Below are 14,611 nucleotides of genomic sequence, written 5' to 3' on the forward strand. Positions count from 1 at the left end.
CAGAGATTTAGTCTAGTATCTCGGGACATATTGGTTCATTGAATTTTTAGAGGAAGTTCTACCTTTTTCTGCTGAACATCTTTAGTGTACAGCATGTAAAGTAGGCCCTCATGACAAAGAATTGTCTGGGCTAAAATATAAATGGTGCTGAGGCTGAGAAACCATGATATATTTGTAGATGTGTTTGGGCACTTGGTGGAAGTAGAAAAGAATTCAACAGAAGGTATTGGGTATTTTTAAGTATTGCAAATATAGTCAGCCACGCCACTCACTTATACAGTAGACATAAAGCTATGTAGACCATTTGTGAGCACTAACAGTTTTAGTTATTTTACATTTAATAGTCTTCCAAGGCAACCAAGAATATGGATCTCTCTATCTCTATGTCTCTATGTCTCTATGTCTCTATGTCTCTATGTCTCTATGTATCTATCTATCTATCTATCTATCTATCTATCTATCTATCTATCTATCTATCTATCTATCTATCTTTCTATCTTTCTATCTCTCCATCCTTGTATTCAGCATTGTTAATTTTTGGTGGGTATATTATAGTCTTTCTTTCCTAATACTAAAGAAATGAATTTGTTTCAGAAATAAAATAACCCAATCAAGTGAAGAGATATTTATGCACGTCAAACTTGGAATTCTAGGTTTTTAGATTTGAAGATAATCTCAGCCTCCTTGTTTGATCAATGATGAGGATCCTTACACCTAACTAGTAATTGGCAATTTAAATCAGGGCTCAGGTTTTGACCTCTTGCTTTTTTTTTTTTTAGTTAGTGTTTGTATGTTTTATCTTTACAGAGCATAATTTAGCATATAATTCTTTTTATTCCTACCCAGCTCATAGAACTAGGTACTAAGAACACCCTAGTTTTAGAGAAAATAAAATTAGTGTTAATAGCAGTGAGCAACCTATCACAAAATCAGTAATTGTTAAAGACAGAAAACAGAATGCTTATTCAGCTCATAGTAGCTTTTCTTTGAGCATTTTACACAGAAGACACATGTAAAAATTGAGAATGAAAATGAAGAGGAAATGAAATCTAATAACATACTTAAAATAAATGTTCATCAAGTAGGAAAACTATGTAGCCTTGAGTCTTGCTTGGAAATTCCTGAAATTTAGAGTAGGAAGCACTTAGATGATGGCTGTATTACCAAATATCATAATATTTATATTTCTTCTACTTTTCTCTTTCCTATCGAAAATCCTTCATTGTGCTACCCTTATTATTCTAATGTGTGTGATTAATAGCCATTGAGATTTCAAGATTCATTATCTTTATTCATTATTTGTTTGAAATTTGACATTATATAATATTTCATTAGTGTGTAGGATTTTCATTATGTTGAACACAGATTATGCATTGAAGTGGGTTTCTTGTTAGTGGCTGTTATAGTAGACGTAACCTTGGGAATAGGACCTTGAAACTTTTTTTAACTGTGAAATGCTGATATTTTCAATTATTTAGTGTTATTAAACACTATTAATCTATAACAACATCTAAAAACATTTCATAACTTTTCAATGCTTTGCAACACAACAGTATTCTTTTGAAAGAAAATATAAATAAGTATCCAGGTGTACTGCTGGGTTGGTTAGGAGAACCTGTAAATATACATGTCAATAGTAGTCTTAGGTTGCTGTTGTTGTTAATCTCCGTGTGGAAAACTTGTACTTTCTGCTTAGTAAACAGCATATTGTACGTGTATTCCAGGAAGAAAAAAAACATTTTATTAAAAAAACATTTTTTTAAATTTTAAGTTTCCTTTTTAGTTTTACCACCTTTCTCCTGCCTTAGAGGCTCAGATTTAGGTTAAAATACCTTTTGATATTATTTTAATTATTTCTTTCCCCACCCCCATCTCTTTCCTATTTCCCCCTCCTCTTTCCCCCTAACCACACTGTTCTGCAAAGCCTGTAATGATTGATATGATGGCAGTGCTGTCATTCTTTTTAACCAAAAAAAAGTCATTTTTGTTCTAGTTATTTTAATAGAGTCCCATTAAAGATGTATTGCTGACTGAAATATCGGCATGAAGGGCTCTCACTGAGCTGAGCCCAGGAATTAAGAAGTCAGGAAATCGGCTGCTGCATTGCAAGAGAGCCTTGTGTGACACCGAATCTCCTGATTGGGGAGATCATTACTGCTATTATGACTCGACTTGCGTAGGAATTTTAAATTCCATCTGAATGTCAGTAATAACCCTCTTAGCAAATTATCCTGAATAAAATCACGAAGGCATTTTATATAATAGGTGTTGAATTACTGGATAGATTTGCTAATTAAATACTCTTTGTTCTGCTGCAGTTGACATTACAGGGTAAGATCTTGAACAATTATTCTCAACAGCTGTACTTTGTTAAGGGAAAAATTAACCACAAAGTTTATTTTTTTACACTTGAAGTTGGCAGATTTTTGAAATGTGCTTGAAAAAAAATTCCATCATCCAATTGGTAATGAGTAGCTAAATATGCAGGTGTTGCTGTGAAATCAGAGAGCTGCAGACTGCCTTATTAATGAATTTAGCAATCTTACAGCCCTGTTTGCTGGCCAGTGGTGCTTATAAAATGATTTTCTGTCAGAATGGCTAGCTGTAATATTAGGCTTGTCACTTTGAAGTGAATTTATGAACAGTCATCATGTATTCACTGTACCTTGTGACCAGTAGATTTTTCTGATACCAGTAGCTATTTTTAAAAAACGTGTTTCTTCAATGGAGAAAATATCTGTGATATATAAGTTTATGATTATTAGCTTCATATGGGTTGGTTTTTGTAATAAGGCTGTGGGAACACAATGAGAAGAAAATGAATCCAAAGGTCCTGCTTCTAGTCCAGGCACTGAACTATAACTTCTGGATCAAACACAGTTCTAAACCTTCAGGTAAAGTGTCAACTTAGTTTTCCTCATTTGTCACATGGGTCTTGTGAAACCACCTACCCTTTAGAACTATTCATCCATCACCATCAAGTTGTTCATTAGTGGTCCCCATATACCAGGCCCTCTGCTATATACTAAGTTTTCTAATTTACTGGGTATCCAACAATAGAGCCATCCCCAGTGAGCAGTTAGAATTGAGGCCTGGGCCTAAGGCAGCCTTTGTATGGTATTGCTTATTAGTACTTGAGTAAGCATTGGACTCTATAGGTTATCACAGTATCCATCATGTAGAGCTGCTTAGTGGAGCAGAACAAGAAGATAGTGGTCACCCTGTTTCTAGTTTGTGTCTCCTACAATATCAGATAAGCTGAAGAGTTGCAGACTATGATGAGGACTTTGACTTGAGGGCTTTGTTACCAGCTCTTGGTAGAAATCACTGGAGAACATGATGACAGAAACTACATACAAAATTATTATAGGTTCTATAGTGAGTTTAGTGGGCTATATTTTTAAAAAATGATGAAACATAACAATTGACTCAGTAGGTTCACTTGGAGGAATAGAAATATGGTTTATAATGGCAAAGATTTTAAACAACTTATGTTCATGAATAGAACATAATTGAATAAATTATGATCTCTTCCTATAATAGATTGTTAGATAGTCATTAGAATAAGTGGGTTGTTAAAATAAAAGTATATTAGTTGACAAAAGCAGTTTGTAGCACTGTCTTGACAGTAGCACCAGCAACAAAAACGAAACCCAAACTACTCAAAGGTTTATGACTCCAGAGAGGGAAGATAGTTTTGGTAGCAGCCTTTAGATCAGGCTTGGAAATAACTGAGTCTATGGAAGATTAGAATCCATTAGAAAATTAGAGTCTATGGAAGATTAGAGGTGAGTGGTCAAAGTTGCTAGCTCATGCACAGGGATGAGAGCATACATTTGTTGCACATTATGAGAGAAGAGGAACAAAAATTGGATACTGAATATGTAGTGAAAAGTGACAAATTGATCCTGGATCACTTCATTTGCGGATAACGGCTACCTCAGTTACCTAGGGAGCTTATGGAGTTGGTCATGTGGTGAAAGTAGCTAAGTCTTGTAAGGAGGTGGAGATGAACTTTCAATAAGCAGTTCATCCTCTCTGTGATTAGCTTAACTTAGGCTAATCTCAGTTTTTCCCTCCTCTCCCAACATTTTTGGGTATTTTCTGCATTGTATTGTCCCATAATTTAATTTTAGTGTTTATTAGGAAAACTAATTGGGATTATTGTGGGACCTGTCAGTCAAGTGGCATACAGTTTGATTGCTTGTCATATCTAAGGCTTGTAGGTGTGAACATGCCCTTGGGCCTCCAGAAGTGTGTGGTCTAATTGGGAGGGTAACAGTTATTAATAATACAAAGTCTCATTTGGTTACTAGAGAAACAGAACAAGAACAAATCAATGAGATTCTACCCTGGGACAGTTAGTTCAGGCTTCATGCAATAAAATTTGGTTTAAGGTGAACTCTATAAATTGTAATCATGGTCAGAGGACTGGGCAAGGAATCTCTTCTGTATGGGTGAAGGCAAGAAAAGATGAGCTTGTAGTATGATAACTATTCACAGACTCTGGCCAATTTCCCTTGGCCAGCTAAGGTTTTGTGAAGGAAATAACAGTTGTATAGGTAGAGCTGGGGTTTAGATGTCATTGTAAAATTTCAGCTTGATCTTGGAGGCTTTGAAAACACTTTGGGAGACTATTTTTGATCCATTCAAGTTGGTAAGCACTAAGACAAGTTAGTTTACAGGTGTCATTCAGCAATAACCACGTAACCCCGGGAGTCAGGTGCTTTCTTAGGATGTTGGTTTGAACCAACATCTGGAATGGTCCTTCATGATCACCATGATGTCCATTGTTGCTCGCTGTCAATCTATACTGGTATTCTAATTCTCATGCCTTTTATATAAGTTTCCTAGAGTAATCCTTACCTTTGATTGACCAGGGTAAAGCTGTCATATGAACATATCTAAATTGGTAATGTCTCCAAAATGGAATTATTATGGTTTTCTTGGACAAATCCTAAGAATCATCTTTGGAACTCTTTTTAAAAACTTTGGTCAGAGATATTCTGGGCCAGATATTGAATACAGGGGGATGTTTGTTTTCTTTAGTAAAGAAAATGTAGCACCATGTAATAAATTTTGAAAGCCAGTACTGTTGCATAGTAGTTCTCAACACTGGAGTCAGGGAGAGTTTTATACCAGGAACAAGCTCTGGAGACAGTTTTGATTGTCACTGCTTTAGTTATTTAAAAATCCTCAGATAATTCTACTATATAGCCCACATAAAAACTACTGGCTTAGCTTAATCAGAACTCACCATGGCCCCCAAGGCATGGAAGCCATAAGGAACTTTTGGACATCTCAGCAAAGTTGGGCAGTAGTAATAAAAGATAGTGGGCAATGGAGATTAGAAGTAATAGATAGATACGTAATCTCCTCAAAGGCAAGTACTTTTGTTGGTGTATCGGTCTCTTACTGTGGAGGACAAGGAAGACTGAAACAAATCTTTGGGACTTCAGTTAGCTGGCTCACTGGAAAAGAGACTTCTAATTTAGATTGATGCATGAACAATGAGTGATACCAGAGTGGCAATACAGTGGAGTGATTAAGGCTTTTGTCCTGGATCCAGAGTGCCTGGTTTTGTACCCTTGTTTTGCTGTGACTAGGAAAAAGAAATTACTTTCTTTGTCATTTGGCAGCTAGCAAATGGGGATATTAATAGTAGCTACCTCTTGGAGATCTTGGGGAAAGAAATAATAGAATGCAGGAGGTGCTCTCAGCATAGTATCTTGCACATGATTTAATATTTCCTTGCATCTGCCTCTGTTCGCAGTACATCATATTATTTCTTCAGGGTTTTTTTCACTTAACTAAATATGATGTTTCTGATAGGGTTGAAGGTAACTTATATCTGTTTTTTGTCTGTGTGTATGTTATTTTATGTTTTGTAGCCTGTATCCATGTGGACCTGGAGACAGACCCATTCATAATTATCTACATGTTTGTTTTCATTTACTGTTTATTGAAATTCACCATTTTGCTGGGCACTGGGCTAACGCCAGGCCATATAGTCATCTTAAGGAACTTAGTCTACAAAATAATTTTACGTTAAATGGAATACTTTTAACATTCTGAATATGGGTGTGAATTCCTAGATTTTAAGTACTGTAAAGCTTTTTTTAATCATGTAATTCTATTAAAATATTAGTACTGAGAATAAGTGGCCTTTGCCATATTATTAAGGGGGTACCTTATTATACATGTTTATTAAGTATACACAGAAATACAGATATTTATTGATTTCCATGTCTCTGTTAAGCATCAGCATAGGGACTAAACTTAAATTATATTGATGTTATTTGAGAGTGGTTGGTGTGATATATTCAAGAGTTTTAAAGATGCTTAGAAATTAGAAATCTCTTGTGCTCTAGTTATGCTTTTGTGATTTTATAATATGTTAATGTTGACTTTTGTTTTATTTAGATTTTGATGCACACGAAAGAGATGGTACAGAAGGTAATGCTGAACAGTTTCATTCTAAAATAACTCTTATATATGTCAGGTGACATTTTTATGTCCAAGAAAAAGTGTAACCCAAACATACTGAAAATTGTTTTGTAGGATGCCTAGTTTACGTTTATAAACTCTCCTAATGGATTACAGCCTCTTCTCTTGTATCAGCACTGATACGATCTAACTATATGTATTTCAGGCAAATTAGTAATGGTACTAATTAGAGTTTATTTCCATTGCTTTATACTTATGTGTTCAAGTGTTGTTTGTTATTGATTTTTGGCACTATTTATAGTCTACCAAATATTGTTTGAGAATTTTGCCCTATAATTTTTACATCAATATTTTTTGCTTCTTAAACTGCCATGACCACTAAGCACATGTCACAGTGGTTAAATAAAGACCCTGTTTCCTAGGCTTATTCTTATTTTTATCAAATTCCATATTGTTTGAATTGAAACTATACACAGTTAATTCTCCCAGCATTTTTAGAAGAAAATTGGGAAGGTTTTCTTAATCCTTCACTGCTTATATAAGTAACGTGACCTGTCAGAAATCAATGGCACCTATAGCTTCTAGTACTAGAAACCTTTATGTTCATTGTATATAATGATTTATGGGTTTTTGTTGTTAATTTTATACTTTTGACTTTTATTAGATGAATCTTGAGGTTATTTATGGAGACACAGATTCAATTATGATAAATACTAATAGCACCAACCTGGAAGAAGTATTTAAGTTGGGAAACAAGGTGAGATAATTTAATGATTGCTTTTTTTTTAACCTGTGTTTGTGAACTCTGTTTAACACAGTAAATACAATAAGTTCATATGTTAGGTACATGTGTATACTTTTGAACATAATAAGTTTAGTGTCATTAAATTTTTCATTCTCTTTAATTTTCCTTACACTCTGATTTGTTTTGAGGCAAAAATTCAAAGGCAATTGGTTTCCTTAAAAAATGGATAAGATTTTTACTGTAAAAAAGTATAAATATAGTCACATTAGAACTTCTCACATTGCTGGGCAGTGGTGGTGCACGCCTTTAATCCCAACATGTGGGAGGCAGAGGCTGGCAGATTTCTGAGTTCAAGGCCAGCTTGGTCTACAGAGTAAGTTTGAGGACAGCTAGGACTACACAGAGAAACCCTGTCTCGGAGGGGAAAAAAAAAACTTCTCACATTGTCATTCAGAAGAAAATGTACATCTAGTAGTATTCAGGTATATTTCATACAGAGATTTGAAAGAATATTTACTTATCTCCATATACATGTGTACTCACAAATACTCATTTAATTTTATAGGAATACTTAAAATATATTAGAAAATAAAAAGGAACATTTAGAAGCAATCATTTGTAACTGAATCACACTTGGCAAATATTTCTTGAGTACTTGATTTGTTAAGATTTTGTCCCAGATTCTAAACCTGGAAATATCTTAAGAATTACCATTTTTCCTTCCGGGAAAATGTGGAATTTGAACTGTACTCTCTACTTCTATAGAACACTGAACTTTTGTACTCTTACTGGCCTTGCAAAGCTTTTCAGTTTTCACTAGAGGTGATGATTTGTGCCTTGGCCTTGTCCAAAGGGAAGGTGTTTGTTTATTCAGTTAGCCCGTAGCTATTCAAGGTGCCAATGTCATTTTTGGATATTATTTAACAAAGTTCTATGTAATGCCTTTGTTCACATACTAGTTGGACTGTTTAGTTTTTAATCAATTCAGTACTTCCAAGGCAAATATATATGTATTGCCTTTAGACTCAAAAAAGAACTTCCTATAGTTATTTCCTGGAGTCAAAAGATCCAGTCCCAGCCTTTATTTTGATGGACTTATATGTAAATATTTGTGTCTCTTTGTTAATTTTTAAAAATATACTTATTTTATTTTAAAGATAATCTTGCTATATGGTTCTAGCTTCTCTTGAACTTTGTAAGCACCCCAAATTGGCTTCAATATTGAATTCATCCTGCCTCAGCCTCCCAAGTTGTTCAGATCTTTATTTTATTTTTAATTGGTATATATTCAGTGTACATATATCTGAGTTTTATACAGACATTGTCATATGTGTTTATAATGTACTTTGGGGATGGTTCTCATAGCCTCCTACCCCTATTTTTCTGCGTCTGAACTAACTAGATGAATATGATAATTTATTGTTGTATATATTTTTGTACATACATTATAATTTCATTCTTTATGCCTAGAAAAAATTCTATTATGCATAGGTGTAATGAATGTTTTTTATCTGTTCCTCTGTTGATGGACACCTAGGTGATTTTGTTATTATTAATAGTGCTACAGTATACATTTATGAACAAATAGCTCCGTGATATTCTGACTTAGAGTCTTCCCAGTAAATACTGGAAAGTTTAAGATCTGATTTTGTTATGTTTCTTAATGTCTTTAAATTGTGCACTAAATAATTCCATGTTATATAAGTTGAATAATAAATTTAATTATATGTGCTTTCAAGTTTTGTTGAAGATAACTTTTGCAAATTCATAGCATGTTCATCTTTTCCCTGTTAGGCATTTGAGAATATGACAATAATATTTGAAATTTTCATAGGTAAAAAGTGAAGTGAATAAATTGTATAAACTGCTTGAAATAGACATTGATGGTGTTTTCAAGTCTCTGCTGCTGCTGAAGAAAAAGAAATATGCTGCTCTAGTTGTTGAACCAACATCCGATGGGAATTACATTACCAAGCAGGAGCTGAAAGGATTAGATATAGTTAGAAGAGACTGGTGTGATCTTGCCAAGGACACTGGAAAGTGAGTTTAACTTTTATTTATTTTTGTTTTTTGTCCTTCAAATTTTTGTTTAAAAAGTCTAAGTGTAGGGTCTGGAGAGGTGGCACAGCAGTTATGAGCACTTACTGTCTTCCAGAAGAACTGGGTTCAATTCCCACCACCCAAATGGCAGCTCATAACTATCTATAATTCCACAATCTGACTCCCTCATATAGACATTCATATCGGCAAAACACCAATGGACATAAAATAAAAATAAATTCTTTTTAAAACAAATCCAAGTGCTATGGAAAATGCCTGTGAGTCTGCCAAGCATAAGGATACAACTTCCTTCTTTGTTGTTATTGTTATTATTGCATATTACAAATAAAATTTTACAGTTAGATTAAAAATTAGATAAAGCTAAATTTGCATAGTAAGAAACACTAGCTGTAAGATAGCATCTCATGGTGGGAAGAAATCTTTACATCTGGATCCTTAGAGAGTTGATTCTTGTTGGTATTGTTTTCTTTTTAAAGTCCTGTTTTTGAAAGTGTTGTATCCTGAATCTCTAGATCCTAATTATAATCATAACTTTAATCATTGCCCTGTTATGTAGTTTGAAATGTGTGATTCAAAGTGGGCAATATAGTGAGACTTTATTTCTCTATATCATTTGTATATAAATGATTCTTACTAATCTCAGATTAATTTGAGAGCAAGTTCTAAAATACTGTGTGTGCCTCTGAAGTAATACATGACCTACTACTAGCAACTTAAAGATTATGATAAATAATTTGTGCTAACATTAGTATATGAAGTACTCATTTGAAAAATTAATGTTTAGACATGTTATATGTTATCTTTCCCATATTCTTATATTGTGATTTAGATCTTTTATAAAAACAAATTTTCCTTGATGGCTAGATTTAAAAGTACTTTTAATTTTTTTGGTAAATATCAGAATTTTAAAGTTACTTTCCAATCTTCTTCCTGCTTTCACGTTGAGAGATTGAATGAGTGTTGCTTCCTCAAAACTCCTTGATTAGGCAAAGGTGCTCATCTGAGTATAGGCTATGCTTTGCATCTTAGGAAATATGCTTTGGAATACTTCATTGCTCCAAATATATTCAAAGATAAAACTCTTTGTGTAGGCTGTCGACTAGAGTGTTCTCAGCTTTCTGTTTTCTAAGAAAAGATGCATAATAATAGAAGTAAATTTCTGAGTTAGAAATTTGTTAGTAATTAAAGCTATACAAATGTTTTTATCAGGGTTCTTTTTTCTGGCAATGATAAAGTAGCTGTCAAACTCTTGGTCTGTGTTTTCTCTGACATGGATAAAATGTTGGCTATTTTATTTTTCTTGAGGATTTGTAGAATAAATATGAAATTTTTGAGGGATAACCTAGAAGTTAGAACATTGAGCAATTTTTTAATGATGCTTTAAAAAGAAGAGTTTGATATTTTGTAATTTTTACTCCCTTTTGGTTTATTATTTTATGTGTATGAGTATTTTGCTAGATGGATGTCTATGCACTCTGTTAATGCCTGGTGCCCATAGATGTCAGAAGAGGTCACTGGATCTCCAGGGACTAGACTGTGATCTGTCATGTGGGTGCTGAGAATTTAACCTGGATCCTGTGGAAGAACAAATACTCTTAACCTTCGAGTCAATCCTCTAGTCTCTTAGATTATTTTTTATTTCTTTATGAAGCTTTATATTTCTTCTTACCTAGCTAAATAGCCATCTTAGATGGAGATGTTATCTTGATACCAGAGATACTATCTTGCTGCTTTATGAATAAAGATAAAATTTATCTTCTAAAATATTAACTTATGGTTAGAATATAATTGCTTCTGTATTTTATAATCATTAAATCTGGTGGTAAACGTTTTTCTCTATTGCATATAAAAGCATTAGCTGCTATATAAATGAGTAGTCTATATGTCAAAGGGCCGACCTGGAATTCATAGGCTAGTAAAGTTTGGTTAATATTTAAAACCAAAGCAGTGGGGACTGGGGAGATGGCTTAGTGCTTAAGAACACTTGCTGCTCGGACCTGCGTTTTGATTTTCAGGACCAATCATCTTTTTTTTAAAAAATTTTTTATTGGATGTTTTATTTACATTTCATATGTTGTCCCCTTACCCCATCTCCCACCCACCTAGGAACCCCCTATCCCCTCACCCCTCCTCCTTCTTCTCTGTGGATGTAACCTCTATCTACCTCCCCACTCCCACCTCCCCACCCTCAAAATTCCCACCCCCTGGGGCGTCCAGCCTTCATGAGGTCAAGGATCTCTTCTTCCACCTATGCCCAGCAGGGCCCTCCACTCCTACTTATTCAGCTGAAGCCCTGGATCCCTCCCTAAGTGCTCCCAGGTTGGTGGTTTAGACCCTGGGAGCTGTGGTTGGTTGGTATTGTTGCTCTCCTCATGAGCCCGCAAATCCTTTCAGCTCCTTCAGTCTTCACTCTAACTCCTCCATTGAGAACCCCATGATCAGTTCAATGGCTAGTTGTGAGCATCTGCCTCTGAATATGTCAGACTCTTGAAGACCTCTGAGGAGACATCCATATCAGGCTCCTGTCAGCATGCACTTCCTGACTTCCACATCAGCATCTACCTTTGGTGACTGTACATGGGATGGATACTCAGTTGGAATAGGATCAATCATCTTTAACTAGAGTGTCAGGAAACCCTATAGTTTCTTCTGACCTCTGCCTATGTCATACAGATTGATGTGCAAACATACATGTAGGCAAAATGTTTGCTCATAAACATAAAATAAAATGTAAATTGTTCTTTAGACACTAACCCTCATATTAGCTCTTAGCATAAGCTCTTGTCCACATGCCAATCTAGCGACATGATGTCTGTCTTTTCTTTGTTAATGACATATGATATGAAAAATCATATTTTTTTCTTTATTCAGCTTTGTCATTGGCCAGATTCTTTCTGATCAAAGCCGGGATACCATTGTGGAAAACATTCAGAAGAGGTTAATAGAAATTGGAGAAAATGTGCTAAATGGCAGTGTCCCAGTGAGCCAGTTTGAAATTAACAAGGTAAATGTAGCATTTATTGCTGAGCCCAGCTGCTGTCATGTGTTTTTCTCCTCCTTCAGATACTTGAAGAACCATCACATCCTTGCAATTTAAATAAATTCTAGCTGGTGGTGAAAGCTGCTTAACAACTGTCTCACAGATTGAACATTAGTATCGCTCTTTCAGCCACAGGTACTGCCATGGCTGCCACAGACGACTGTTTTTTACTTCCAGATAGCATATGGAGTGAATTAGCTTATGGCTCAGGGCCTCGAGAATCTTCCCCTTTTCATAGTCCTCTAAAGTAATAGTTGTTTGATGTATAGATCTGTTCATTCATATTTATTCTTATAGTTTCATTCATTCTCCCTCTCCCCTCCCCCCATCCCTCTTCCCCCTTATTCCATCTCCCTTGTCTCCTTGTCTTTCCCCTTCTGCTCCTGCCTCCAAGTGTGTATGTATATATTACTTGACTGATAGTCATCCCTTGAGTATCTATAGTTAAAAGGGCTTTGGGTACAGATTCAGTTAGAATTAAGATAGTGGTAACCACTCTATATCTAAAGCACTTGTACATCTTAAAATAATATCACATTATGCATATAGATATCTTTTCCAACCTATATCTATATTACCTGAAAAATCATATATGCAAGTCCCTAGGTTTGATTCCTAGTACCTATAAACAAAGTTAATCAATACATTAGTCATCTATTTTGCTGATATTTTTATTCAGTTTTTTCTTCATTAAATTTTATTATAAATAACTTCATCGAATATCTTCATTTACTTGTTATTTTGCATTCAGATGAATTACTTTCTTGCACAATCCATGAAATTAAAAAAACATTTGTATCAAAAGATACAACTACTTATCTGAATGGATGTAGGAAAATGGTTTTGTGAAAAGATGGTATCAGTTAATAATAACAAAATATGCATCCTATTTTCATCATAGTCTGTTTGTCATGGTGATGATTTTTTAAAAATAAAACATTACCACCATATTGGATATGAAACTGTCACAGTGAGTTTAATTTGTTTTTATTTGAATTTTGGAGAGTAGAAAAGTCTAGACATATCTTTAAGACTTTATGTTTATTCTTAGATTAATTTTGTGTTTTTATACCTTGACCATCATATGTTTAATTAAAAAAAATTAGCAAAGACAATTATATCATACATGGAGCTACATGTGCCTTTAACACTAGCTCTTCACTATAAATAATGCAATGCATGCACATGTTGGCATCTATAGAGTGTTTTGTTAATAAGTATTTTTAGTTTCTAAAATTTTGCTTGAATGAGTGAAATCATTATTCTTTTTTTTTAGTATTTAGTACTCTAAATACAGTATCTATGGTTAGTTTTTGTCTACCTTCCTCCAAACATGGCTGTCCAAAACAGGAGGCTCCAGGGACAGACAAATTTAAAAGAATCAAACCAAGCTTGACTATATTATTTATAACACCACAAATGCATCCAAGAAGATAGTGTTCTCACACTCTTACTGGCTCATATTACAGTATGTACAAAGAACTTTAGTCAAGAATATAGTGGTATCTCTGTGTCTACATTAATATTTTTTTTATTTGGTTTCAAGACAGGATCTCACTATATTGTCCTAGCTTGTCTGGAACTTTCTGTGTAAACCAGATTGATTTGCCTCTGCCTTCTCAGTGCCGAGATTAAAAGTATATACCACCACGCACAGCAAAAGGGACTGAACTCTGCACAGGCCAGGAATCAAGTTCATTAGTTTATTTGTTTTTATTATTTAAATTTCCAAACAGACAGAAGTAAAAGAATAGTATCACATCTCTAGTATCTGTTGCTCAGGTTCAATAATTATCATCTTATGGTGAGATTACTAATAGCAGTAAAAGTTAATACTTCATGTATAGTATGTTAATAAGGGCAGTGAATCTTACAGTTTACTTATTAAATGTCTGTGTCTGAGTGTATACATATGTATCACATGCATGAAGGAGCTCTAGGAGTTCCAAGGAGTTTGTCAGATCACATAACTGGAATTCCTGGCAGTTGTAAGCTATCATGTGAGTGCTGGGACCTGAAGTTGGGACTTTTGTAAGAACAATAGGCACTCTTTAATCACTAAGCCTTCTCTTTAGACTGAGCTCTTCTCTTTTGTGTGAGCAGAACAGAAACTGACTTACTGGCTTTATATTCTCCATCTTCTTTAGCATATAATTAATAGTAATTTGATGAGCTCTAAAAGAATTTGCTTGTTTCATCATTTACTTAGCAAATAGGGAATTCCTCTTACATGTGCAGTAGTAGATACTGAGGTAAGTCAAATAAGGAAAACCTAGTTCATATTTCAAAATATCTCTCTCTCTCTCTCAATCCCAGTC

At 34.4% G+C, this 14,611-nt stretch overlaps 1 protein-coding gene across 2 annotated transcripts in view; it reads left to right on the forward strand.

Moving 5' to 3' along the window:
• Pola1 (DNA polymerase alpha 1, catalytic subunit) overlaps positions 1-14,611 on the forward strand; it is a 305,175-nt gene that overhangs the window by 120,470 nt on the left and 170,094 nt on the right. For both annotated transcript variants that reach the window (XM_028779615.1, XM_028779616.1), the window contains exons 27-30: positions 6,424-6,456; positions 7,112-7,204; positions 9,027-9,232; positions 12,125-12,257. In XM_028779615.1, the coding sequence (XP_028635448.1) occupies positions 6,424-6,456; positions 7,112-7,204; positions 9,027-9,232; positions 12,125-12,257 (465 nt within the window). The remainder of the gene's footprint in view (positions 1-6,423; positions 6,457-7,111; positions 7,205-9,026; positions 9,233-12,124; positions 12,258-14,611) is intronic.

The sequence above is a fragment of the Grammomys surdaster genome, unplaced genomic scaffold (genome assembly GCF_004785775.1).
Source record: "Grammomys surdaster isolate TR1022 unplaced genomic scaffold, NIH_TR_1.0 357, whole genome shotgun sequence".
Taxonomy (NCBI): domain Eukaryota; kingdom Metazoa; phylum Chordata; class Mammalia; order Rodentia; family Muridae; genus Grammomys; species Grammomys surdaster.